This window comes from Drosophila santomea, chromosome 3L (assembly GCF_016746245.2).
Source record: "Drosophila santomea strain STO CAGO 1482 chromosome 3L, Prin_Dsan_1.1, whole genome shotgun sequence".
Classification (NCBI taxonomy): Eukaryota; Metazoa; Arthropoda; class Insecta; order Diptera; family Drosophilidae; genus Drosophila; species Drosophila santomea.
This window is the reverse complement of record NC_053018.2, coordinates 14,967,400-14,994,535: the sequence shown is the minus strand read 5'-3', so window position 1 is coordinate 14,994,535 and position 27,136 is coordinate 14,967,400. Positions and strand designations below refer to the sequence as shown.

Sequence of the window (27,136 nt, the reverse complement as noted above, 5' to 3'; positions counted from 1 at the left end):
TGTGTTTACCTAAGCCTTTCTCCTACTGTCTTTTTGCTATCTTTTCATGCTTTCTTTTACTTGGCACTTTTTGTACTCTGTGGGATTTTGTTCACGTGGCTGTTTGCGGTCTAAGCCCGCTTCAAGTGTATCTTTCAGTTGATTCTAAAATTCTGTTGGCTGGGCTCTTTAAGCTCTTGGCACTTGGCATTGAGATAGTCGTTGATAATCCGGTGGCTGTATTTCGGATTACAGAGTGAAAAATAATCTTTTAATTTTTGCGATCTATAAAAATCTGTTTTTTTTGACTTAAATAATTTAAGATATTTTTTTCTGTATTCCCAAAATATATTTTAATGCCAGAATTAATGGCAGAATATATTCCAACGTACACCATTTTAATTAATCACAATTGTAAGGCAGCTTTCTCATCTCAACAGATATTCTGATGTAACTGTGGAACTTTTATGTTTTATACGCATTTAGAAGGGTTTTTTTTAGGTGTATTGTTGTTTTTTGCGCCTCTTAATCTGCGACTTGCATAACCTAATGAGCGGCGCTTTGCGACGGAACGAAACGGAATGGAACGGAAATGGCGTGTCGCGTGTGCAACGCTGGTGCAACATGTTGTGCAATCAGTTCAACTTCCGGTAGTAGGAGCAGTAGCAAGGATTTTTCACTCATGCCAGCGAAAGTGCTGACCTCGAACCGCCGTTCTGGCGAACGTTGCCAATGCTAAAGGTAATAAAAAGCCGGGCATGTGAATAACATAAGCATCCAGTGAACATTTTTGGCCGCCATATATTCGTGTTTTTGATGGAGTACTAGGCGAGCGGAATAAGTCACGTAGCTGGCAAGACAAATTGCTTCAAGTGCTTGAAACACGCTTGTGGACTTTTAGTTTCCTCGGGCTAGTCGGTTATGCGGATAGACAGTTATTTTTATTGCGCATACGCCATGTGGCTGGCATGCGGATTAAATACAAGTATATGTATGTATGCGTTTTGCGGTCAACTAGAAAATGGGGTCGAAATGGGGCTGGGATTGCTGTTGCTCTCCTCTTGTCACAAATCAAATTTCGGTGGCTCTGAATCAGAAGATCCGGAATGCGTGATGGATTTCCTTGGGTTTTAGTGCTAGCCATTTTACGTTGATGGATATAGTTGGGATATGTGCACTTATACTTATGTTTCACACCAAGCGCCAGGCATAAAACCGCCAGGAAATCTGAGAAATTTGCTCGTCATAGTGTGAAGTTTTGAGATAAGCTAGAAATGCCAGCAATTGGCCCCCCTAAGTGTGACGTTTTCAGAATTTCTGCAGTTTGGCTTTGGCTTTCTGCTCTCGACTTGCAGGTCAGCAGATGGTTTTGTGCGTTCCGGGCCACATAATTGGCTTTTGTTTTCCGAAACAACAACGGAATTGGTGTTATGGAGCACGTTTAAGCATGTCAATGCCAGATGCTGGCTGACAAAATGATGAACAATCCGTACACAAAACACTGAAAGCAGAAGACAAGCCCTAATACCAACAACGACACCTACACCGACACCGAAACGGCAATTTAAGTTAACAAGTTTATGAGCTGCTTTCGGGCGACAATGAAAGTCCCTGCATTTCGATTTTATAGTGCGTCGAACTTTGGGCCAAAGCCCACACTTCCTGTCACCATTACTTCCGTTTCCCATATTGACACACTGAGGGGAAAATTAGTGTGTGTCTTAAATAAGATTTTAAATTATTTGCTATAAAAAGAAAGCCAGCAATATTTATATTTTATTAATCCATTCCACTTTAGAGCTGTATTTTTTAATACAACACTTGCTCCTCAATGAATGTTTTAAACTATTTTAAACCAGCAATAGAATTTCTTTCTGTGTAGTGTGGCACATTCATTTGCCAGCCAGGACGAGCACAGTATGCTACCCATTCCAGCCTTTGTCAACGAAAATCTCTCGAAAACACAAGCAAATTTTATTTGCTGCCAAAAATGTTGATGCTCGAACCGAAGCTGGAGATTTTCCCATTTCCCAGGCACCCGGCTCCAGCACTTTCCCATAGTTGTTCCTGTTGTTCTGCTTCTGGGACTACCAAACTTGGGCTTACCCCTAACCACATGACAGTTGGCATTTGGCGGTGCTGAGCCTTGTAATGAGCTTGGGCGTGTGGATGGATGTCCTTTTGGGGGGATCCTTTGGGCGGCGGATAAACAGGAGTAACAGGAGGCGTTGGCGCACAAACAGGAATACGAGCACGGCCCTTGGCTTGGAGCATTCACAGTTTTTACAAGCTGCTAATGTGGGGGAGCGACTTTTGTTGGTTTTCTGTTCGGCGCAACCGTGTGAATGGGATTTGCATTCGCCCACTGAATTTGGCAGCCAGAAGTCCTTTTATGTCCGGGCTTTGGTGGGAATCCGCAAATTGGGTGGCTGCAACTCATTGGAATTGCTTCATTCAGGCTCAGACTTGGCGGGATACTTATCGACCCCATGTAAACTGGGCTAACTGTACTTAGCCGCATGACAGTAGGCCTATTTTATTATTTTCCCAACATAGACGTAGGATTTTCTTTAGGTAAGCTTTATTCTAGAATAGTGGCTATAAACAGCCTATGTTGAAGTCTTTGCGGACATTTGGGGCAACGAAATGTTTTTGTTTTTTTTAATTACTGTTAAAGTATCAATACAACGACAGTAATGTTTATACAGTTTTCTTAATTATAACTTCATATTTAGTATTCTTAACCTCCTATATGTTTCTAATCAATTGGCTTTAAATTGTAAGTAATCGGGTTTTGACGTGACTGTACTTGAGGCAGATCGAACTTCATTTTGCCACAGGCTGCCCCATAATTAATCACTTTAAAATGCAAATATTTTGCCAATACTTAGCTGACAGCTTGCAAAATGCCTCAATAAACTAAATGCCACAACCAGCAAACATCAGCTCCCTAAGCAGCTTTCCTCGAAGTCCTTCGCCACTTTTCCAACCCCTTAACCCAGGACTCGGGCAAAAGTTTCAATCAATCAAATGCCATGATAGAAATCATCAGCAGCAGGCAGTGAGCAAAAAGGATAAAGGCAGTTGAGTAACTCCCCACAGAGCTCGACGAGTGGCATAAAAACCACATGTGCCCCAACATTTTACGCCCCAGATGGCGAAAGGAGTAGCTCTTTTCCCGAACGGGTTGCCCTGGTCGTGGTCGTGGTTCTGTCCCTGCTCCTGCTCCTGATCCTGCTCCATAGCCTTTCCCTACCTCCTAACAAGCTGCGTCAACAAACTAAACCACTTTGAAATTAACACGTTACATTGACATTGACAGCATTATGCGTGGCATGCCAAGTGTTGCTGAAACTAGAAACTGGAGCAGGAGCACGCTGAAGGTAAGGGATCACACTCAAAAAAAAATGAGTTACATAAATATTTAAAAAAAATTAAATATAAAGCACATCCGCAGCAAACGTGATGTTAAGTTTACCCAAATATTTCAACGCAATTAGGGATATATCCCGTACTTTTCTTATTTAAAAAAATTTATATTAATTTAAAATATAAACAGAAATGATGTTCTTAGATTAGACGCCTTTTATTAGGTGACCAATATTTTTGAAATATATTGGAAATTATTTATTTGGCAGGGATTTCTCCCAAGTATAGCTCTATGATGAGGCAGTGGCAGGCTGTCACTTACTGAAGTATCGCCGAATGCTGGGCGGCAAAAAAGGCGGGAAGGCGGCTGGCAGAGAAGCGGAAGTCGCGCAAAAAAGGCAATTTCCGTTGTGTGGTGTGCGCAGATATGGCCAAAAGGGGCAAGAAGAAGTGTTTGGGGGGGTGGATGCCACGCGAATCGCGGTGGCATCTCTGGCACAGGAATTACCAATTCAAATGTCAGGCTATGGCGAAACACTTCATGCGGAATTAAATTCAGTGTCAATTGGTATAGCGCCTAACGAGAATGGTACTGCTACTGCTGCTGCTTGAATCCGCGTGTAAGAATTCGGCAGCCTTAACCCATTAGTTACCCGGCAAGGTTAAGGCTCCGGGTCCTCGAGAATTCTTACCCTGCACTTGTTTTTTTTCGCCAGCCAACCCAAACAATTTTTCAACTTCCTTCATTCTTTCACTTTACTTGCAATTTTTTTTCTTTTAATTTTTGGTGCGTGCTTGAACTGACCCAACAGAATTTATGTTTGGCAGGGATATAACCCCTACCTAAAGGGCTTATATAAATGGGGGTAAAAGCAGAAATTAGTCAGTGGCTTGGGACCGACGGCATTGAAAAGTGCAAGTATGGCAAAAGCAAACTGTGCGGAAATATTTAAGGACTGGAGAGCTCTCCGGTTCTCTCGGTTTGCTGAAGGGGTTCCAGAGCTGTTTGCGATAATTGGAGGTGCTGGAAGGGAAGTGGGGAACGCAATCTATGGGCAACGCGAGTTGGTACTGTGTATATTATTTATAGTTCAGTTCTCGATAGGGAGCTGTCGTAGACGTTTATCGGGGCCACAATCTATTTAGTTCGTATATGAACACGATCCGATAATTTCATCTATCAGTTGTAAATTGTATTGTAGCGTTTATAACTGGCAGCCAAAGTCTTTGGTTCGTTGGAACAGTTACCAAACTAGTTATGCCTATACGAAACCTAAGTTACGACGTAGAATATATAGTACCATTAAATTTAATTTCTAAGATCCCTTTTTTGTATATTTTTGATATTTTAAAAATTATTTTCTAATGATGTAGACCCAATATTTCATGCCGCCATGCCAGCGGGTGCCTTTCTCCTACTTTTCATGGGGTTTTTATGCTTGGCGTCCCTACAGTAAAAGTGAATTATATTACCCGAAATTCTTTCTTTTGGGGTTATTTGAGCATTTGATTGCCTTTTGATATTCGTTGTAGTCGCTTGGCAATTTTCCCGCAGACACAAATATCCAAACAATAGATTTGTTGCCTCAGCAATTTGTTTATGTGCTATAAATTTTTTTGCAAATCAACGATAATGCAATTTATTTGCGTACATCTTATTTGCTTTCCGAACTTTGATTTCCTTTTTTCATTTGCATTTGGACTTTTTGTTCCTTTCTGTCAATTCAATTTTTGTTGTTTTTGCTGCCATTTAATGTGAAAAAATGCTCACTTTATTGGAGGTCAATGTGTTTGCGTTTTTTGTGTGCAGATTTACGAGTCTCTGAGTGAAATTTTTTCGGTGTAATATTTCAAGAGTGCGACACTTGGTCCATTTTACTTTTTTGTTACTGTCGCCGGTTGTCAATTCGAGCCAGAATAAATATTGGCTGAATGTATATGTATTTTAATTATGACGTAAATTAGCCAAGTGTGCGAAAAGGCAAACAAATTAAGAGTAAGATGTTAAAAAAGGAAAGTGTAGAAAACTATCATAATCGAATAATTTTAGTATTATCCAACGTTTAAAGCATTTAAGCTTTGGAAGCAGTTTTAAAAGATTTATTGAGATAATAGTGTTTCAGTGTTTATTTATTACGGATATATTAAACACAATCCACGTGCAATACTTCGATATCGAGGTCTTAAATCCTCTTTGGGATTTTAACCACTTTTTAAGCCTAAACATTCCGTTTTATTGTGCTCATTCGCTTGGAAAGCTGCACTGCTAGTGTTTATCGGTTTTCATTACGGATTCTTTGAATGGTTGCTCTCGCATTAATTTTCGCACACATTTTGCTGGCAATAAATGCGCTTTCAAATCATTTATCTACTCGTTCCCAGCCCCTGCCAGCCCCTATTTCATTTGAGGTCCTTTCATCCAGTCCGAATGCATTCCGCATGCCTCCCCCGCCAGATTCCCCGACTTCCCGATTCCCCTGCAATGCGACGAATAATTTTTATTAAAATGTCAACAGCTTGGCAATGAGCATTGCAATTGGTTCAGCCACTCCCTTTTCGTTTGCTTGCCGGCCTTCTGTTCGCCTGCCAAGAGTTTCAAATGTTTGCCAGGTCATTGCTGCGAAAGAGATAGAAATTTGCCAAAAGGAGACCAAACATGTCAAGGCGCTCAATGCCTGCGAATTGCAGCCGACTTTCGGGCGCTGGAACACGTTTCATATGGGGGCCATACTCACAAATGAGGCTAATACAAAAACGTGCAGCAATTACAACCACAATCTATGGAAATTGCCGGCCCAGTAAATGGAATCATAACCGAACCGAATGGCAGAACTTAAAGTCAACTTGGCACAAGAAAGAAATCTTTTCTAGCGGAAGGGTGAGCAGAAAGTTTGAAAAAGTTTGGCCGGATATCCAAAAAAGAATAATTCTCTACTCTTTATACGTAAAAATATCACTTTAACAATTAAAAGTTTAATTTAAGGTTCCAAAGCTAATATTTAAAAAATATATATTATTTGATGTATAAAAAAGAATATAATTCAGACTCAACTTTTAAATCTCTATTAATGTATTTATTTAAAATCCCTTCCACCTTCTTTTTTTTTAACTGAGTATAGCGCAACTTTTTTAACGTAATCCTTTTGGGAAAACAATTAGACCCTCTTAAAGGGCATATGAACTGCAACGAATTCCATTTACAGCTTTTGGGATTTGTAGGGCAGGCAAGCAGAAAAGAACTGAAACAAAAAATATTTTTAAATGTGGAAAACGGTTCCGATTCTGGCTCGACGGCTGCAAATTGTCCGCTCATGAGTTGCAGCTTAGTTGGCTAAAAAAAAGGGCCAACAGAGGCGCAAAAAGAGAACAGAGAAACAGTTTAGAGGAACCAAGCCCAAAAACAAAAAAAATACACAGGGATGCAAACTACTGCCCAAGAGTCTATAAAGCTTAGCCCCCTTTTTCCCCCCTTTTTCGTTTTAAGCCATTTCTGCCCTCAAGTACGCACTTCAATTAACTGTTTTACCCGCGCCAGTTTGTCCAAAGGCGTTGGAAAAAAATATATAAAAACTTTAAACTGTCTGCCCCATCGGAAATAAAAGTTTATTGAATATCGTAAATGTTTACGATATACAAGAAGCACTCCTTGTGGCCAGTCTCAAGTTCAAGGAAGTCAAATTAAATTTGTTATTGCTAACTCGTCACCCTTTGTGTCTCCTTGGAACTTCTGGCTCTGCGGTTGCTCCTTTGGCTGTCTCAAAGCGATAAAATTTGAGATTTATATGACAATTAAATGGCTCAATTAGGCTGCACCATGGCAATTGTGGTGCTTATATATGTGCCATTGTGTGGCGAACAAGGGTTAAGGATCGGTATTGAAGTGTCGCTAGTGTAAAATCTAATTAAATTTCAAAGGTGCTCTTGGGAACGCAACAGTTCTTGGAAATTGGAGCAGAAACACAAGTTATGACTAGTTACTTTGCAAGCTAATCGAAGTGAAAACCATGGTAATCAGGGTATATTAAAGTGATAAACAAAGTTTCCTTTTAAGAAGCTACCAAGAGCTAAACAAAGTTTACTTTTGAGCTATAACAAAAATCCACTGCTTGAAATTGAATTGTCGTCCTTAAATTTTATAGGAATCCAATTTGTTTTATTGAAATGCAAGCTATTTATTTAATTGAAACCATAACCCGGACTTAAGACTCCACTTAACCTTGCCTTATTCCCTTTTTATTACCTACATACGCACAAATATGAATATGATCATTTGCTCCCCATCGAAGTTGCATTACGATGACAGGAGTAAGTCAAAAACTCATTTCGCGAAAAGCAATAATGCAAAATCCTTAAATGGCCATCAAAAATACACTTATGAGGCATACTGCTGGCCATAAAGGCGGCCCACCTACCAAACTTTTCCTTTTTTTCCTTTCCTTCCCTTCCCTTCACTTTTCCCAACGCCATTCAGAAAAGCCATCAAACTACAACTGGCCGCACCTCTTGATGCCGTCTCTTTCGCACGCCAGCCACCTTTCTCTTTCTATTGAGCCCAGCACATCTGGCGCTCTTCGCTTTTCGCCCCCCTCTCTTCCAGCTCGTTGGGCTCAAGTTTTATTTGTCGCAAAAATATTTCATTGTTGCAAGTTCATAAATAAGCATATAAATTTAATTTAATGTAAGGCAGCAAGGATCTAGGCTGGCTGTCAACTTAAACAATGTCCTTGCTCGCTGAACACTTGCAAATATATAGGGCTGTTTATATACATAGATACATATTCTCGGGCCACACGTTTTCAGCTTATTAATGTCGCCTACACGTAGAGGAGATTGCATTTAATAACCAAGTAGAGGGTAATAAAAAAAACTTGGGTCAAGTTTCGCACGGCGAAATGAAAAATTAATCCCGTCATGCTCCAACCGCGTAGTTAAACTAGTTTTAATGGCAACAAAAAAGTTGGTAGAAGTTGCCAAAAAAAAACTTGTGGTACTTGCAATTTTAGTAAGTAAAAAGCTTTGGCGGTGGAAAATCTTTTTGGTAGAAAATGCTTCAGAGCATCTAAGCCAACTCAAGACACCAACAATAAAATCAAATATTTACTACATTCATATAATTGAAGCCAAAAATCCTGAAAATTTGCCTGAGTCTGTTGTGCAGATAAGAAAGTGGTCGAAAAGAAAACAACAAGCAAGATGAGCTTCACTTCAGGCTAAATGTCCTTTGGGGATTCACTTGGAGATTAAAGGAATCACTGGCCATCATTGGGAGGTGAAAAGAGAAGCCAACGAGATGCAAATTATGGAATATCAATTTTCAATTATTGGGAGAGAAAGCAGAAATGATAATTAAGTTTTGTATTACAAGACAATAGCTGAGAGTGAAAATACAGAGCGTCCAGTTTACTATCTCCTATCTTAAAGTGCACCACGACCAAGTTATTTGTCTGCGTTTTATTTACTTGCTCACAAGATTTTGATTTATATTGTATTCAGTTTCTCAAAGTCATATGGCCAGACCGATAAAGCCATATACATACATATGTATAAGCCTGCCAACGAGTCACTTGGCCAATTTATGGCTCTGTACCATCGCCCACAACCAATTTATCTGGAGCTGTCAACAAAGTGCCAAACAAAAAGACTTTCAATGAAACGTTTCAGCAGCTGAGAAAAAGTCCAGTCAAGTGATAAGCTGATTATTATAATAATAAGCGAGTGACTAACAATGAAGTATGGTCAAAGGTTGCAAAGAAATTTTTGATAAAATTAGGGATAACCCTGAAAAAGTTAATTGGTCTAATGGTGCCTTTGAAAGTTTATTACTTTTGAATGTAATTTTTTTTCTGCTTCAGCCAGTTGAAAGAAAGTTTACAACATTTTTGCTGAATTGCTCGTTTGCAGGAAATACATTTTTTCAAGTGACAAACTTTTGGCAAAACTTGAAAGATTATAAGTTTGCCGGAAAGGATTATAAACTTGAAATTTTTCAATCAAATTAAATTGAAAGATTAATTGAAAGATACCTTAAGACCGGAGGAAAATACTTTTCAACTCGAATTGCAACACTTTGGCAAAGATGTAAGGTCCCATTTTGAATCCTTGATTTACATTTCTAGGGCTAATCCAGCCAAAAAGCCCCGAGCTCATTGCCAAAAAATGACAATGGGCGAGGAAAAACAAAAACTATTAATTAATATGAAAAGAGAAAAAAGAGCAAATAAAATATTACCACAAGGGAATTCAAATAAAAGCAAACAAAATCAAAACAAACCACGAGAGCCTGAACAACAAATTAGCAACAGTCGTTGCTCGTGCGCTCTCTTTCTCCGTACATCTGTCGCTCTCTTTCGCACAACAAACTGTTCCAAGGTTTTGCTGCAAAGTTCCTTTTGTTCTTGGCAAACACAAACACACATATCCATAATGGTTGGACCGCAGAACGATACGATGTGGACCCAATAAAATTTAAGTTTCTACACTTGAAAACATTCTCACTCAGTAAATTAGGAGTATAAGAGAACTCTTTATTGAATATTTATATATGTGCAATATTTACTTTACAAAATTTCTTTGGGTGCACGAGAGGCCTCCAAAAATAGTTGCCTGCAATTTAAATATTGATTTTAAGCCCGCTTTTTGGGTCTCTTTCAGTTTTGCTTTGAGCAAATGTTTACAACTCAAACCGAAGAAAATAGGAGACCGTTTTGGAGAAATTCGAGTGGGATAGGTCATCAAATAGGACTGGTTCTTTGTCTTTCGGCCATTTGGCAAACATGTTCGAGATACTTTTACTTGTTTGCTCGCGCCCAAACAATTTCTCTTCCCCTCTCCTTGCTTGAAATGCCAAGCATAATTTGCGTGCCCAATGGTAATTTGAATGCAAATAAGTGGATACAAGATACGTTTGTGCTCTGCCCATCTATTTAATCGGCATTAGTCAGATGCAGTAATGCTGGCCGGGTGAATCCCCTTTGAAGTCAGTGCCGTTTCGAATTTCTAGGTAATTGCAAACAGCAACTAATGCTCGGATTCATGTGAACAAATTTATGAGTTGAAGAATGGATTTGATAATACCGCTCTAGACGTTTCTTATCATGTTCGTACGAGTACTGCCGGTATTTGTGCTATCAATGATTGGCCACAGAGCGTGTGATTTATATGGCCAACGTGATTGGTACTGCATTTCATTACATTTTTCTTCGCCTCGTTTGTTTCCCAAGAAACTTTGTCCCATTTCGTTGGTAAATTTACTCAAAATGCCAAAATCTAGCCAAATAACTCAAAAAGCTGAAAGAGAAGAAGGGTAGGGGGGTGTCCTGGGGTGCATATTTGAGAAATGAGTTAATTAAGTTTTCAACTTCTGCTGAGCTGGGGAAAATTAGCTGCAACTTTGACGGACAAGTGCGACATAATGAGTGCAATTGGCTTGAAGTGGGGAACTAATAAAGAAAAAGGGGGGAACTGCTGGACAATTATATTGTCCAAACTAATTTTTGCAAAAAAAGTGTTACTTTTTATGTAAGCGTTGAAAAATAAAATCCATATTAAAAAGTATAAAGTGCTAATTTATTAAGGGGAAACATTAGAAAACTCATTTGTCATTTTCGGATCACAGCTACTTTACTGCTAAGCAACCGATTTCAAGTTGATTTAAAGTTTTCAGCTAATCTCGATTAAGGACCATAAATAAGTGCTTCTTATCGTGGTTTCAAAACTTATGGCCCACACACTTCTAAGCACAAGATTCACATAATACTAAGATTAGATAATGCAATTGCCCGACAATTGGCCATAAACCTTAAAATCCGATTAGACCAATGTGCACGAGTAGAACAGAAAATAATTCAGCGCACAAAAGTGTTGAGCTCCACGTAAAATTCAGAAAATAAATTAGACAAAGGCATGCCCATCGTCACCTTGGAATTTCACTCGAAAACTCGCTTCTTTGGCTCGCGGACTACAGAAGAAAATGAAACCCCGCCGTAATTGTAGGGGTAATCAAATAAATTAGTCGAGTACGTGCAAGTGCGTTATTTTCAGCACATTAAGTGATGATTTTAGTTTAGTTTGTACGGACCGAGTGAGTGTCTGAATGAATGAATGAATGAATGAACGGATGGATGGGTGGGCGGTACAGCCGGATGGAGCACTCTCAAAAAAAAAAAACAAAAAACTAGACTGAATGAATCAACTCGACGGGTTGTAATGGCCACTGACGATCTGCGCGGCATTAAGACAATCATTTTAATTGGAGTGCCACTTGCGTACATGCAACCAAATCCCAACGCCACTAGGGCATTCGCCCTCTCGCTCTTTCAGTGCCTCTCTGTCTCTCTCCCTCTCCATCTCCCTGTCTCTGTCTGTCAATTGTCGGATGTGCCACTAAGCGCTTGATAAAAAGTTTTTGGCCCGCGCTGCTGCTGCGGATATTGTTTTTAGTTTTTGGTATTTACTTTGGGTTTAAGCTGCCGCAGATTGTCCAGTGGCTGGATAAAGTATATTTTATTTAATCTTCTGCCGAAGCTACTTTGGTGTTATGCAACACCGGCCATTTGGGTCGCCTTTTTGTGGCCAAATTGCTGGTAGTTACACAATATTCACCAACCGGTAATCTCATTGATGAGTTAAAAATTATATATTTGTTTTTTATTTAATAAAACACTTTTTTTTTACAGTGTCAACAATCACTCGCATCTGAAAGTCAAACAAAAACTAATCATGTTTACATTTAATAACCGCTCTTATCAGTTAATATTATAGTTCAAAATTAATTAACAGCCTAATCAAGCTAATAGAAACCAGATTTAATTGAATGCCTAGCAAATATGCAAATGTGTGCCACTATTTCCATAAAAGTTTTGCCAAATTGTAAATACGCTAAGCCACACTGTCCACAAAACCGCAAATGGAAAAGCCTGGTTCAATGCAATGCAACAGTTGCAATAAACATAATTATGTGCCTTAATGAGATTTGGGGTTTTCCCGCACTTAAGCAGAGCGAAAAAAGAATGAGCTGCTTTTCCACCAGTTAATAGTTCGACCGGAATAAATCTATATCAGTTGCCCACTTTAATCATGCTTGAGGCTCCAAGGTCTCCCATTGCCATTTTAATTTTAATATCAAAAGGTGTGTGTGCGTGAAAGGCCATTGAGCAGACGTGTTCGAGTGTGAGTGGGAAAACCCAGCCTCTAAAACATTTTCCACCCCACCCCCTCCCTTTTCCAACCACACTTGTTTGCACATTTCTCATTTGACGTACTCGGTCGGCTTTCAATGTTAATTATACTTGTTGGGCACAGCCCACGCCTCTTTTCTCTGACACCACCACCACCCATCGCCCATCGCCCACCGCCCACCGCCCACTCGCAATGCCACTCATTATGCAGCTCATATGGGATCCATGGAGCATATAAACCATATAAAAGTGAGCATGTTTTCAACAGATTTTCCTTCATCCGGACCCAGACCCTCTTGTAAAGCCATTTGCTGGCATTTGTGCAGGCCATTTTGTTATTTTTTTCAGCCTTCTCATTTCTTCTGTGGCCGTTTGTGTGCGTGTGTTTTGTTTCCTTTCTCTGTTTGCTGTTTGTCCAACCTTTTCAGCGTTTTATTATAAATATGAAAATTAATCACTCAGCCAAGTCAAAAGGATCCGAATTCGGAGGGTTCGCACACCGAAAATTTGTTGGCCATTCCGAATGTTTCTTTAATTAGCTCATTTCAAGCGGAATGCGAAGCTTGATTACCGCTAACTTTCCTCTTTCACTGCTCTTTCGAAAAGGATCAAATATATATATCGGTAACACTGAGTTGTTTAATGTTGCCGACTGGACATTTAATGTGCTCATTATTCAAGTGGAGTTTATTGAGGAATTTGTCCAGAAACAAGGCAAACATCTAATAAGTCGAAAGAAAACTTGTGGTTTCCATGATGAAAATAAGTCATTTAATGTTCATTTGAGTAAGTTAATAAATAATTTTACCAACGTTTTATTTATTGTGTTTTTGCTTCTTAGACGGAGAGATTAAATTTGGAATTATTAATGAAATTTTGCACCAATTTAGCATTGAGCAAATTAATTTGGAAATTTATGAAGCGTAATAATATATCCTACTATTTCTATTCAACTTAAATAATATTCTAAAACTGTTACAGAAAGGGCAACCTCAGTTCTCCTGTTTAGTTTCCATTCCTATCGTGTGGTTTCGTTTGAAGCAACACAGCCAGAAAGGACATTCGAGTCCTGCCCGTATGGCCAAAGTATCACTGTGTCTGTGTCTTGTTTATTTGCTTTTTTAATGGGACGCGCTTGGTGTGCTTTTATTTCAGGCTCGCAACACGCGGCGCATACGCAATATTGGCTCTTTGAATTAGGCTATGAAATTTGTGCGGCGGTAATGAAAACTATGCCAGCAAAGGGCATTTGAGCCTAGAAAAAACCAATGCAGTACTTTTGTCAAATCATCGAGGGACCAGGACTAGACACAAAAAAAAAAAAAAACATTGAATCTGGGGCAATAACTCTAGCTGAAAATGAAACCGAAACAAACTCAATTGGGCATGGACGGTGAGTCCAAGTTTTCGGTTTGGTTTGGCTTGGTTTTATTTTCATTTTCATTTGCCAAACGGGGCCACTTGAATGCGCAATGAAGCTCGTGGCCAGAGTCAAAGAACAACAAGTTCCATAGGACCCAAACTTTTTACATTTTTGCATAAATTCAACGCGCCATCCGTTTATTTTGGTTGCACAATTTAAGCGATTTCCGTGACTATCACTGAAGATTTGTTGCCGCAGTATCTGCAGGCGAAAGCTGCTCAAAATTCATAAAACGAAGGGCTGCGAAATGCTGGCTGGGTGGCAAAGTGGATGCAAAATGGATGGAAAATGGCCGGAAACGCGGAAATGGTGGGGCGAAGTGCAACAGCCGCACTCGAGCTTATTGTTGACATTTAGCGCCGGCAGCTCGCCATTCCGCCCACGGAAATCTCCTTTCCAACCGCAATCCTAGTGTTAATTAAGCTTACAGAGCGGCTGCAGCGGACCCAACCGGCAGAATAAAGTTGTTAAGTTTTTGTCAAGTCCGTGGTTGCTGTTGTTTTAGCTGCTGGCGGCTTAATTATTTTTATAAATTTTTTCACATTTTTCACCACGCTTTTCCGGCTTGTTCTGCATCTTTGTGTCCAGAGTGGTTGGCTTTTCTGGTCATCTCATTAAATCGTATCAATTAATTTGTATTCCATTTTCCATTATTATTTTTAAACGTGTCGTATGTGGTGGCAGGTCATTGAAATTTGTTACGGTCGGACAATTATTAATTTGCAAAAAGTTTAATTGAAACACGTTATTTTCTCGTCATAATTGCTTTCAATCATATAATTGGCTTTAACACTGTTTTGATAAAAATGGAAAATCTCAGGTACTGTTTCTGACACTAAAAAAGTTACTAATTAGAATAAGAAAATAAAATTATATTTTTAAAGAATGATATTTAAAAAAAAAAATTATTTTTACAACATGAATTTAGTATCTCTTCTTTTTGACTTCCCACTATTAATCCAAATATTAATAATAATTAAAGCTCAGTCCAATTACTCACGCTTTTTAAATTGCTTAATGGCTTTAATAAAAGTGCATACAATTTTAATCACTCAATGATTTCTATGTATATGAATCAGGTTATATATTAATTTAAAGCATTTTAAATAAAATTGTCTATTTTATTTAATATAATTCAGTTCGGCTTTTGCTGCCTAAAAAAACAAAAAAATGTTTAATGCAAGCCATCGAAAAAGATTTGGCTTTGCATATAACAACAAAAGTTTTTTTTGGCTTTTGTTTTAAGACAGCTTATTCGTATATATTTATATATGAATATTTGTTTTCACTTGGCTTTTTGCCTTCCGTTTTTTGACTTCCCGATTTTCTGGTTCAGCGGGGAATTTCTAGCTACTTCATTAGTTGATGATTTGATTATGCACTTTATTTTTGCTGCGGGATTTTGTATTTCAAGAAAAACAAGCTTAGGATTATAAACAAACGATAAGAGGGCCCGTTTAGTTGTGTTGGCGGCGAAAAGTTGATGCATAAATTAAAACTTTCCCCTTTCCTTAACTCGCCCAAAATCAAACGACCAATTAGATTTAGTGAATCAAGTTTTTGGAACGTTACTCATTCGATAAGTAGTTTGCATGCATAGAAGAAATCTAAATATAGTCGACGCTTTCATATACACTATGCAGAGAACGTGGAGCAATTTAAACGGCCTAGATTTCTTGGACAGCTGGCTGAATACGCTGTCGGCTTCCCCCTACGCACATAAATATGCTGAAAGCAATCACAAATCCTCAGCAGAGTGTAGAGAAATCTATTTTTCAATTATGTGAACAATGCGGTTCCGTTTTAATACCTCTCAGGCTTCCACTTTTCCCCCTTTTCCCTACAATCCACACGACATTATCTATCAACTGCCTGAATTTTCGCTCAATCTGCATTACTCAGTCAGATAGACATTGCTTGTTTGGGTCTCTTGACCTTTTTTACTTAAATAAATAAAGTTTCATTTTCTCACGAACTTCTTGGGACTATTTCAAGCTCTGCTTGCTGATTGCTTTAATTTTCTGTTAAAATATTTGCTCTCGCTTTCATGTTTACTTATCTGGCCGATTCTGACACTCTTGTGTAAACAAGCTAAAACTTTGTCCAAGGTTAGTGACAAATTAACATGGACAATTACGAAGAAAATTGTGGGAAAAACAAGTGGTTTGCATATTACTTGATTCATGGTATTAATTAGCATTAATATAGTGAATTCAGTGAACATTTCACATTATTTTACCATTTTAAATCGTTTCCGTTGCTATCAAATTTTTTTGCATTTCACATAAGTGAATCAGACATTTCCGTAAAGATTGAAAACACGATTGTGTAGTTGGCATTTTCATAATTTTATGGTAATTAAATAGCCCCACAAGCCACAGATTTTATGTGACTTTATTTCCGATACACAGTTATGGAGCCTTAAAATTCAAGCACTTCTAGTTCACATCACACACTCCTTTGATCACTTCTTTCAGATTCTTTTCAGGTCCGCTGAGCACTCACTGAAAACACCCAAAGTTTTTCCAATTAGTTTAATGCATCATTTTGTCATTTCGGCAGCCAGCCAAGGCTGCTCCACATATTATATTCATAAATGCACATCGTATATATTTTGTTTAGACAAGTGCAAGCCAAGATTCTAACCACTTCATAGCAATGCTGCTAGCAGAATGTCTTCACATGCATTTGTTATTTTTCGGTACTGTCCTCTTTTCCATTTTTTATAAGCAAGAAATGCTGCAAACGAAATGCCGAAGAAATATTTAGCTGGCAAAGTTTATTTTACTCTTGGCTTTGTTTCTTTTCATGTTTTCCTTTTTCTTGTTTCAGTTGGCTTTGGCTGTTTTGTAGCGTAGACAAAACGGCGGCGAGCACGTTTCCGGTTGCGAACGGCACCGGAATTATAACAAGTTGTAAATGAAAGGCAAAATTTGATTACAGCCGATGTCAGAAGTCAAAGTGAGAATTGCAGAACTAGTTAATTTGAATGGAAGCCGAATGGGGGAGACCAGAGAATAAACAAAATCCGATGGGGAGTACGAAAGTTATACGCGTACTTCATAAAATTGCGTTCAATTTCTTACAAACTTTAAGAACATATTTTTAATTTATTAAAATATTTATACGCAATTTTTACTAGATGCACTACGTTTTTTTCATATTTTTTGTATATGTTAGTCTACATTCAATGCGTTCTTGTGGTTATTTAAGAAAGCGTAATATTTATTCTTATAAAAATTAAATTGGTATATAAATTATTTTTCCAGTGTTCTTTTTTTTTTTTGAAAAATGCAAAGGCCAATTAAAAGCTTCGTTTGAAATTGAACTCCATTGAAATCTATCTCCGTCGTATTTTATTCATTTTATTCCGAATCGAACTTTATCTTTATCTGCATCTCTCCCCATCCAAACTGACTTTGGGCACGCGAACGTCACTTACGCTTACTCCCACTCGAAAAATGCGACGTAAACTGGATCTGTGGCGCGGCGCAGAATTTCTGTGGAATCGGGATCCGCAACCGTAACCGAAACCGAACCGCACGTGGCGACTGACAAGCGGCAACTGAACTCAACCGCAGCTGGAGAATCGTCGCCAAGCGAACAGCGAAAAGCACTCGGAGTGAGTACGAAAACGGCAGTGGAATGAGTGCGAATCGCCGATTACCGGCGAAAGAGCTGAGCAAAACAAAGCCAACGTTGAGTGCGTTTGCCTTGAGTGAGAGAGCGGAGAGCTGAGTTAACAGGTTGTTTTTTGCTGGTCGGTCGGTCGGTCACTTAACCTCGTTACTCTCTTTATTTCTGTGGTGGGTCACACGGGGCGTATGTGCAATATGGCTCACTCGGTGCGTATGGGTAATGTGTATGGCTCAAGTTTGCCGACAAATCGCCGACAAATTGTTTGGGAACGTTGATGCTGGCTACGCACACGACTTGGATTACCAGTTGGGATTGTCTTTATCACGAGCTGCGGGCTGTCACGGTGCGTATACGTGATTTTCTACTGGTCGCTGGCGTGCTTTTCTTTTTGCTTTCTGGGTACACGGCTTTATCATAATTTTGTGTTTTTATGGTCATCCTTAGTTTGTTCGCTTCACAGGGCTTTACAGGGTTAAGGAACTTAACCCACAACTACAGACAGAGAAAAATGGTTTTGTTAATTCACCATGCAAATTTAATTGAATCGATAAAAAATATAAAACATTTGAGGCGCTGACCGCCTTGTTACACCATATAAATGTGGGAGGTGCAATTGACAACGCCTTCAATTAATTTGGTACTAATCCAATTGGAGCGAAGTAGTATCCAATTTGCATGGTAGCTGGTCCTCAGTATTGTTTTTATCTGAAGAGACTGGAACATCTTCAGGATATTGCTGATCATTTAGATCTACTGGCTTGTCCGAACTCGAATCCAACTCGAGAAACATGTTAGAGACCATTTTGGGATTTAGTTGGGCATCCAAATCGTTGCTTTCGACTATTCTAATCAAAATTTCCAGGAGCAATTCACAGGACTTCTTTTCGTAGCACATAATATCGGTAATGGCGTTCTGGATTGTGTCCTTCATTTTCAAGAGATCCTGATTCAAGTTTTCGATATCAAGCAGAGCTTTCTGGGAACTCGCCAGAGAAACGGCAATGCGACGTCCCAGATCCTCGTGCTCCAGACGCATATTGGTGGCATTTTCCCGAAGACATTCCAGCCAAATAGAGCGCTTGGCAATCCTCCTCATGTTCATTGTGAGCGTACAAAATATATAGATTTTATATTAATTTTTTTTATGTATGAAAACCCGATTACTTTCAGGCCGGCGATAGTACTGGGAACTTATTTTGGATCCATAGAAATGACAGAGGCAACTGGGAATGAGAGGCCTGCTTGGGTGGCGCCACAATAAGAAGATTGACATCAATTATAATAATTATCAGAGTAAGCCGATTAGCTGGCTAATGAATTAAACATCATGGGAAATTGCCGACCCACCCCAAAGGCGACAAATCAATGTCACTTAAAACATATAATTATCATCATTAGCTGCCCAAAAGCTTCGCACTCCCCATGAACCTAACTTTTCTTACAGACTATTTTGCCGAGCTGATGGTGCTCGGTGTTGCATTCATAATTGATTGTCCTGTGGGCAAACGTGTCCTTTGCCTTGGCGTCCCTTCGCAGGATAAGCACTTAAGCTAAATGAAAGCAGATGGCTTAATTTTCATTTGAGTTGCTGACAAAGAGATTTCTAAGCTGCTCTGTCAATGCCTTCATCTTCGTCGTCCTTTTTGCTTAAATTTTTATTTCGAATGTGCGAATGTAAATGAAAAAACGCTTGGTAATTGGTCAAAGCTCCTGATTCCGGTCAAAAGCAAAGGATTTCATTTTTAATGAGAAGCAAATATGTTCAGCCCTAATTGGAATAATGGCAAGTCCTGCGGGCTCTATACGGCTTGCGGTTTAGGTCAAAGTCAATGCGATAGGGGCGATTTTTAAGCGAAAACGTTTCGCTTTGTTAGCAATTTAAAATTATTGTTTGGGAATGGCTTCAAAAGTTGATGGAAAAGGATAAAGTTTTCTAAATGGAATTATATTGCAAAGCCAATTAGCTAAAATAATGTTTTGAACTGATCATCGAAAAAAACCTATTGCTATATGTATTTAGTTATAAACCTAAGCGCATTTAATTTATAATTTTCAAGAGTTTTAAGTATCTAGCTAAATACTAAGAAACGATAATTAAGATTTAATATAATAGCTTTGCGCATCATATTATTATTTTTCTAATTAATAAGGCATTTGTCAATGTGAACAATATTGTAAACAAATTTAACCATCATGATAATTAAATGGTGCTCAAAGAGAATTTCAACTGAAATCTCCAGCATCAGTTTAATTCCTTCCGCTTTCTCCGTCTCACCGGAAAAGCTTTTCCCTAGCTGTCAACTGCTAAGTGCCGAATTCTATCAATTTGTCATTCAATCATTGCACGAACGTTGCTAAGCCGACTATGCAAATTGAAGTCAAGAGGCATTAAGTCCGATCCCAAAACTAAAACGCTACTCCATGACACAATTGTCAGGGTTTTATCGGCTTATTTCTATGCATGAGTGCAGACACTCACACGGACACGCTTACACCCACACTACTGCAGAGCACTTTCTGAAAAGGAAAATGCTTTGGCAATTTTCCGATTATTTTTTTTGCCATGTCGAACTCATGTGAATGCATATATCAGAACATCTATCTTTTTTGTTAGTCGGAATAAGAGAAGTTTATTTCTGGTGTGGATTGCAAATACTTTTCGATTTTAAAGAGCTTATTTTATATTTTAGAGACTTTTTAAAGCTAACATCAGTGCGTATACTAAAGTTTATTATGCACTTTAATTAAAACAAGAATTTATTTTCAAGCTGAACATTTTTGTTATTTTCTTTAAATGTTGAAGTTCTTAAAGTTCTTAGCCACAAACGCCTTACCTATATACACTAAAATAATGAATATGTATGCAAAAATAATTGAAAGCAGTTTGATTGATTGACTGAAATATAGCAGTTAACTAAGGTTCTGCGCTTTGGATTGTTGTGCAAACCCATTTGGGCCTTTCTAAAATTGATGTGCGGTTGGCAGGTGATTTATTGCGGGTTGAAAGGAAAAAGGACTCTTTATTTCTCTGCCTGTGCTTGCTTATCAAGTTTCGGCAAGATTTTCATACTGCGACACATATTTTGTTGAAGTCGTATAGTAATTGAATCGAGGCAACCTTTTTCACAGAAGCCAACATAATTGGCAAAAAATTCGATAAGCTAGATGTTATAGGTCACAGAGTGTGGGATGAGTTGGGTCAATAGAAGGATGACATCCCTTTTATATTGCATTGATATAAAATTCAATAAAAAATCTTAAACACTGTATTAAATTAAAATTTTGAGTGTTTACAGCACTCAAATGTCCATTTAAAAATATATTGAATAAATCTACTTACTTTATCTAGTTCTTAGACATGTAAATACCTTTTTATATGTTTAACACAATTTGATTGGTTCCGTTATCGTGGTGAATAACTTACCTGAAAGTAAAATAAAATGCAGTGAGAAATTAATTAATTTTTGACTGTCTAAGATTTCGTCGTGTTTTGTTCAGTAAAATAATAAAAAAGAGCACATCTGCCAAAGATATTTCACTTGACTGAGAATTTTTATTAATTTTTGTGCAAACTGAAAGGAAAAATGCTGGGATAATAAATTAAATAGCTCCCGTTATCTTAAGGCTTGCCTTGAACATTTCCTTTTCTCATTATAGTTACTATTAACTATCAGTCGACTGACTCCAGCTTCGCTTGCCAATTTCCGAGGCCGCTCGACTCAACTATGCCAACTAACTAAGAAAGTTTCAGCGCTTGCCACTTTCCCCATGGCCATAACACCTATCATTTGCATCTGTCTTGACGCCGCGAAGGTACCGCGACTTACCTCAGGTTTTCCCGGCACTTTTCCGGGGACTTTTCCCGTCCAACTATCGCAAGTCAAATGCGAAAAGTTCGATTGCATTTTTGGCGGTGCCCCCATCCGTCGCATGTGGCACGTTCCTGGTGCGCTGCCACCACATGACGCATACGCCATGTTGACTAATTAAACTAATCTCCTCGCTCGATGGCTCGGCAAACACCTTGAGCTGAAATTATTTGAAATCCCCCAGCACCCGAAAATACAACACACAACTGTACACATACATATATATTTCATTTTATTTCTGCGGTTTAACTTTTGCTGTGATTTCAGTTTCGGTTCCCTCATTTTTCTGTTTTTCTGTTTTTCTGCTTTTCCGCTTAGCAATTTAATTTTGGTGCTTCCCTTTCTTGATTTTTTTTGTGTTGGCCTTCTCGCCGTGTTTGCGTAGCTGAAATTGTTTTCCATTTCAGGTTTTTCCGCCCGCCCATGGGGACGGAAAAATAGGGAACTGTATGCTGGGAGCTGGAAGATGGGTGCTCGAGGGGTTGTCATGGATCCTGGTTGCTGGATGGCATAGTTGGGAGTCGCAGCTCCGACTCCCTGTTGGGTATACATTTCAAGTGGCTATGCGGCCACAACCTGTGCGATGATAACGAGTAAATGCTGCTCAGGGCATTGCGAATTGCATTGGGTTTCCCACAAATTTATGCTGCTTCCTTCTGGGGTGTCCAAAAGTTGGAATGAGTTTGCCGACAGCAACGAAGGCAGAGGTAATCCCGTGTAGCACACGGGACATTTGTTAACGATAAGGTAGCTTTGGTTAAATTATTCGGCCGCTCGCTTAAGTTGTTTGGATTTTTATTTAAATCATGGTATACAATATTGATGCGAAATCATTTTCACCAAACTATCTACATATATTTCGAATTTGTTACAAATTTATGATATCCAACAGAATATTTTAAAAGCAATCTTTGGATCCCTCCTCGTTGGTTAATATCCAAAGCGTGCAAATCGATTGATGCTCACTGCTCTTCACCAATAGTAACTAATAGTTCTCTCTGTGCCCAGTTAGTTGAACTTGGCAGACCGACGACAGAGGTCCGTGGACCGCAGTGAACGTGACGAAAATGAAACCAAAGGTGAGTTCTCTGAGTCGACCATCCAAGATGCATTCATTCAACAATGCGAATGTCTTGCACAGGTATCGATTGCGTCACTACTTCCACTACTTTTGGCAATTACGGCGATGAGGAACCAGATAAACACTTCGGGGGATCCGGAGAATATTTCTAGCGAATCAGAAGCATCTTCGGAAATAGATTTTTGCGAAGACTACGATAATATAACCAGGTGGAGTGATAAGCAGTTAAAGATTATTGGCCATTTAACGAACTTTCAGTCGACCTTGGGTTCGATAAGAAGTTCCCTCGATAAAACCATGTCTATAGAAAAGTGCTGTTTTTATCAAAACAACATGGTGGAACTAATAATTGAAAACGTGAATGCCATTGGTCCAGACAGTGAAAACCCAGATACGCAAATTCAACGCAGCAAAGATCTTTCAACGAATCTCAAAAATATTTTTTCTAAAATCAAGAAAACCGTCGTGGATGGCTTTAACAGTTGCTGTGAAAATTTGCGAGAGGCAATCGAAAATGTAAAGGGTGAGGTCGAAGAGAAAGTAAAGGAGATTTCGATGAAATATAAAGAGATGCACACCAAAAGTTCAACGACGAACGACGGTCTTCAGAATAAAGTAAAACAACTGGAAGGCGAAATAGAAGATGCGAAATCACGCTTGGAAAAATTACAACAGGAAATGGATAAAAATAGTGACAAAACCAATTGTTGTGAAGAATTAAAGCAACAAATGTCTGTTTTGGATGGTAAAATAAGCACTGTCAAAAGTGAAGCAGATAGCGATATCAAAAAGATGGATAGTCAACTTCAAGAGCTTACGGAAAAGCTACGGAATCAAGATAAAATAACTGATGCCTTAAAAAAAAAGTTTGAGGACGGTGGCGAAATTACTAAAAATATTATCGACAAGACCAAACAAAATTGTGGAAATCCGAATAGTAGTCAGGATGTGCAAATTCAAAAAGAGGATTTACTTGATTTGAAAAAGAGAACCGAAAACCTTCAGATGCTGGTCGCAAGCCTCACCAATAAAATAGGCAACTTTGACATCAACGGATCCCCAACAAGTTTAAGTGTAATCCTAAATACATGCCTGAAAAATAATAAAAAGTTGAGTACTATTGAGTCTGTACTTCGGGAAATGATTAAGAAACGAAATCAAACTTGCTCTAAGGCATCAACAGAAATTACTAAAAGTAATGAAAACTGTGCCTCAGATAAACAGCTGGAGGAACGTATTAAAGCACTTCAAAACGAATCTAAAATTCTGGATGACGAACGTAAAAACTTTCCTCAGTGCTTCCAAAAAATTGATAAGCTTTACATACAAGCGGACCAAATAACCAATGCGCTTCAGATCATGAACAAAACCTACAATGATCAAATTCAAGATAATACAAATAAAATTAAGTCCCTAAAGGATGGCTTGGATAAAGCTCTTGAGAGGGTGGGCCAAATAGATCATTCAAAAATTAACGATGGTGTTCAAGAGCAAGTGAAAAAACTTGAAAGAAAGTTAGACAAAGCTATCATAAGCGTAGAAGTCTTGAAAGAAACACAAGATGATTTCATGAAGCTAATGGAAAATACGAAAAATCTAAAATATTCGCACAATGAGATGGAGAAGCTAAGAAAGGATTTCGACGAGTTTCGACTCAAAATTCTAAGGCAGTTGAACGAATTTGAAAAGAAAATGCTCCAAGAACCATCTTCTGATGCTAGGAAGCGTGAGAGTCAACTTATGCAAATAAACGATAATGTTCGCCAAAATATGGATACATTGAAAAATACTATTCAGCTCCAAGACGAACTAAAAGTGAAGGCTCAAGATGGAATACAAAAAAGGAAAACGCCATCAAAGAATATGCTCGATTGCGAAAAAAAGTGCAAGGAAATGGACAAGTTTGATAAACTCATAAATGAAATAGAAGACGCAAAAAAGCGCGTTAAGAAACAAACCCAAAAGGTAAAACCTAAAAAGAAACCTAAGCGTAAGCCCAAGCCCAAGCCCAAGCCTAAGCCCAAGCCAACACGAAAACGTTATAAGGCTATCGTTGGGGGCATCGATTTTGAACCCGATGGCCACAAAATTCGTCCATTGAAAACTTAAAAAATGTTATATTTGAAATAAAATAAAAAAAAAAATGGGAAATTGAATTTAAAAATTCCTTCTCAAAGGAATACAAAAGAGTTTTGTTTTATTTATGTGAAAAATGTGTTTGTAATTGATCACATTACAATTACCGAGTCTAAACATAAACAAAACAAAACAGAGGAATATAAATCACCAAAATAAGTCCTCAGAAATATTTAAGAGTGTAATTGATCAAATTACAATTACTGAATTTTCTCTTAACTATTTCTGAGGACTTATTTTGGTGATTTATATTCCTCTGTCTCTTATTTCTTTAATAACTAATCAAATGCTATCAATTGTGGGTTGCGCTATTTATGCGCATATTAAGTACTACTGTGATCTTTGTTTTTTTCTGAAATTCTAAAACTTCCCTCGCTGGTTAATGGTAATAAGCACAGCATGCAAATCGATTGCTGGTCACTGCTCTTCACCAATAGTAACTAATAGTTCTCTCTGTGCCCAGTTAGTTGAACTAGGCGGACCGACGACAGAGGTCCGTGGACCGCAGTGAACGTGACGAAAATGAAACCAAAGGTGAGTTCTCTGGATCGACCATCAAAGATGCATTCATTCAACAATGCGAATGTCATGCACAGGTATCGATTGCGTCACTGCTACTTGTGATTACTTGTGAATCTGCAATTACGGCGGTGAGGAACACACATGAAGACGGAAATATTTATAATCAAATTAGAGCTCCACCGGTGAAGGAGCGGTGTGATGACTACAATGACATTGCAAAGTGGATAGATGAGCATATCAAGCTAAGTGCCCAGCTGAGGAAATTTCAGAAAGATCAGATTGCTGTACCAAGCTATTTTAAAAAGACGCCCACTTCAAACACTTGTCGCTTCTACGAAGAAAGCTCCCTGAATCGAATAGTAGAAATGGTCAACCGTATAAACAAAAAAAGTGGAACTCAAGTGGAGAAGCTGATAAGCACCGGAGATATGGAAAAAGATGTGGAAAATGTTTTACCCCAAATTAATAAGGTCTTTGCTAAGGGCATAAAAAGCTGCTGTAAAATCTTGGCTAAATTAATGGAACAACATAAAGTGGATCTACAAGAAAAACTTAAGGATATGCCAAAAAAATTAATTGAGACCGAACCTGGAAATTTAAACGAAAATGACGCCATTAAAGAAAAACTAGGGAACATAGAAAAACAATTTGAAGATATAAAAACACTTTTTCAAAAGGTACAAAAACATTCTGGTGATACAGAGGCAAATACAAAATGTTGTAATAGCCTAAAAGTATCGATTAAGGCTTTGGAAAGTAAGTTAAAAATAATCAAATGCGATGGAGATAATCAATCCCTAAAGATGCAAAAGCAGCTAAAAGAGTTAAAAGATAAAATACGGGAAAAAGGAGATTTGACAAATTTTTTCAAAAAAACATTAGGTCAGCGCTCTGAAAATATTAATAATATTCTTAGCATCTGCAACAAAAACTGCATAAATAAACATGTTACAATGGATCCAATAAGTTTCCTTGATCTGGAAAAGATTATAGAAAACTTACAAAAACTTGTTGATACGCTTTTCACTAAGTTAGGCCACTTAGACATCAATAATTTAAAGGGAACACTTAACACATGCCAGGATAATAATAAAACGCTAACAGGAATCCAATCTCAAATTGAGTATTTGCGTAAGCAAAATTCTAAAACTTGTTCTGAAGGATTACCGGTAGGTTCCGAACTTGCAATTAAAAAATGTGCATCTAATGAAAAGCTGCAAAACAGTATTCTGGGGTTGCAAAAAGAAATTGGTATCTTGCGTAATGAACTAACAAAGTTTCCGAAATGCTGTCAAAAAATGGACGACCTTAGCGTGTATATTGGAAAACTAGGAGACATGATGAAGAAAATGAACCAGACTTACAATGATCACATCAACGCTAACTCAATTCTACTTAATTCTATAAAAGAGGGCCTGGTTGAATCCTTAAGAAAGTTCGGTAAAAATCCATCCCATGATAATGAAAACGTTGAGAACCTTGCAAGAAAACTTAAAAAAGATCTTAAAAAGGCTAGTTTGTCACTTGGATTTCTAAAAAGCAAACAAGGCGAGTTGTTAAAGGTTATAAATGAAATGCCAACTTCATTATACTCTCCCGATGAGATGAAAGGTCTGAAAAAGGACTTAGATGAGTTTAGAAAGGACATTGATGGGAAGCTAAGGGATCTTGAATTAAAGAAGCAAAAAAAAATAAACGATGCGCAACGTCTTGATACATTCAACAGTGAAGCAAATCAGGATCTTGATAAATTGAATAAAAAAGGCCTTGCCCCCAAAGAACTAGAAATGCAGATCAAAGATCAGACAGAGGAGAAAGTAAAGAAAGCAAATGAAATGCATGATTGCAAGCAAAAGTGTTCGAAAATTAATACGATGAACGATCTCATAGATCAAGTTGAAGACATGGAAAAGATTGTTAAATAAATTTAACGGACAGTTTT

The 27,136-nt window shown here is 38.2% G+C and overlaps 3 protein-coding genes across 6 annotated transcripts in view; 1 reads left to right on the top strand and 2 right to left on the bottom strand.

Moving 5' to 3' along the window:
* LOC120450375 (venom dipeptidyl peptidase 4) overlaps positions 1-27,136 on the bottom strand; it is a 65,240-nt gene that overhangs the window by 19,999 nt on the left and 18,105 nt on the right. The window contains exon 1 of one of the 3 annotated variants that reach the window (XM_039633363.1): positions 17,390-17,525. The exons of 1 other annotated variant lie outside the window; for it this stretch is intronic. The gene's annotated coding sequence lies outside the window, so the exon portion shown is untranslated. Of the gene's footprint in view, positions 1-17,389; positions 17,526-27,136 lie in introns of those variants that run through there. One more of the 3 variants, XM_039633365.1, reaches the window with a different exon arrangement.
* Positions 18,099-18,803, bottom strand: LOC120450382. Its single transcript, XM_039633374.2, has one exon. The coding sequence runs from the start codon at positions 18,686-18,688 to the stop codon at positions 18,227-18,229; it is 462 nt and encodes a 153-aa protein (XP_039489308.1). The 5' UTR covers positions 18,689-18,803; the 3' UTR covers positions 18,099-18,226.
* LOC120450377 (rootletin) lies at positions 22,488-27,119 on the top strand. 2 transcript variants are annotated; one of them, XM_039633368.1, is made up of 3 exons: positions 22,488-22,534; positions 22,597-24,628; positions 25,153-27,119. In XM_039633368.1, the coding sequence occupies exons 1-3, from the start codon at positions 22,523-22,525 to the stop codon at positions 27,117-27,119; spliced, it is 4,011 nt and encodes a 1,336-aa protein (XP_039489302.1). In that variant the 5' UTR covers positions 22,488-22,522. The 2 variants fall into 2 exon arrangements, with proteins under 2 accessions (XP_039489302.1, XP_039489301.1); XM_039633367.1 differs by lacking the exons at positions 22,488-22,534; positions 22,597-24,628 and having other exon boundaries at positions 25,144-25,206; positions 25,269-27,119.

What these genes read in the sequence shown, in the direction of transcription:
- LOC120450377 (XM_039633368.1), top strand. An exon ending in ACCCGATGGCCACAAAATTC is followed by an intron (nt 24,629 to 25,152) that starts GTCCATTGAAAA and finishes TGAACTAGGCGG; the next exon opens with ACCGACGACAGAGGTCCGTG.
- LOC120450382 (XM_039633374.2), bottom strand. Translation starts at nt 18,688, where the DNA reads ATGAACATGAGGAGGATTGCCAAGCGCTCTATTTGGCTGGAATGTCTT.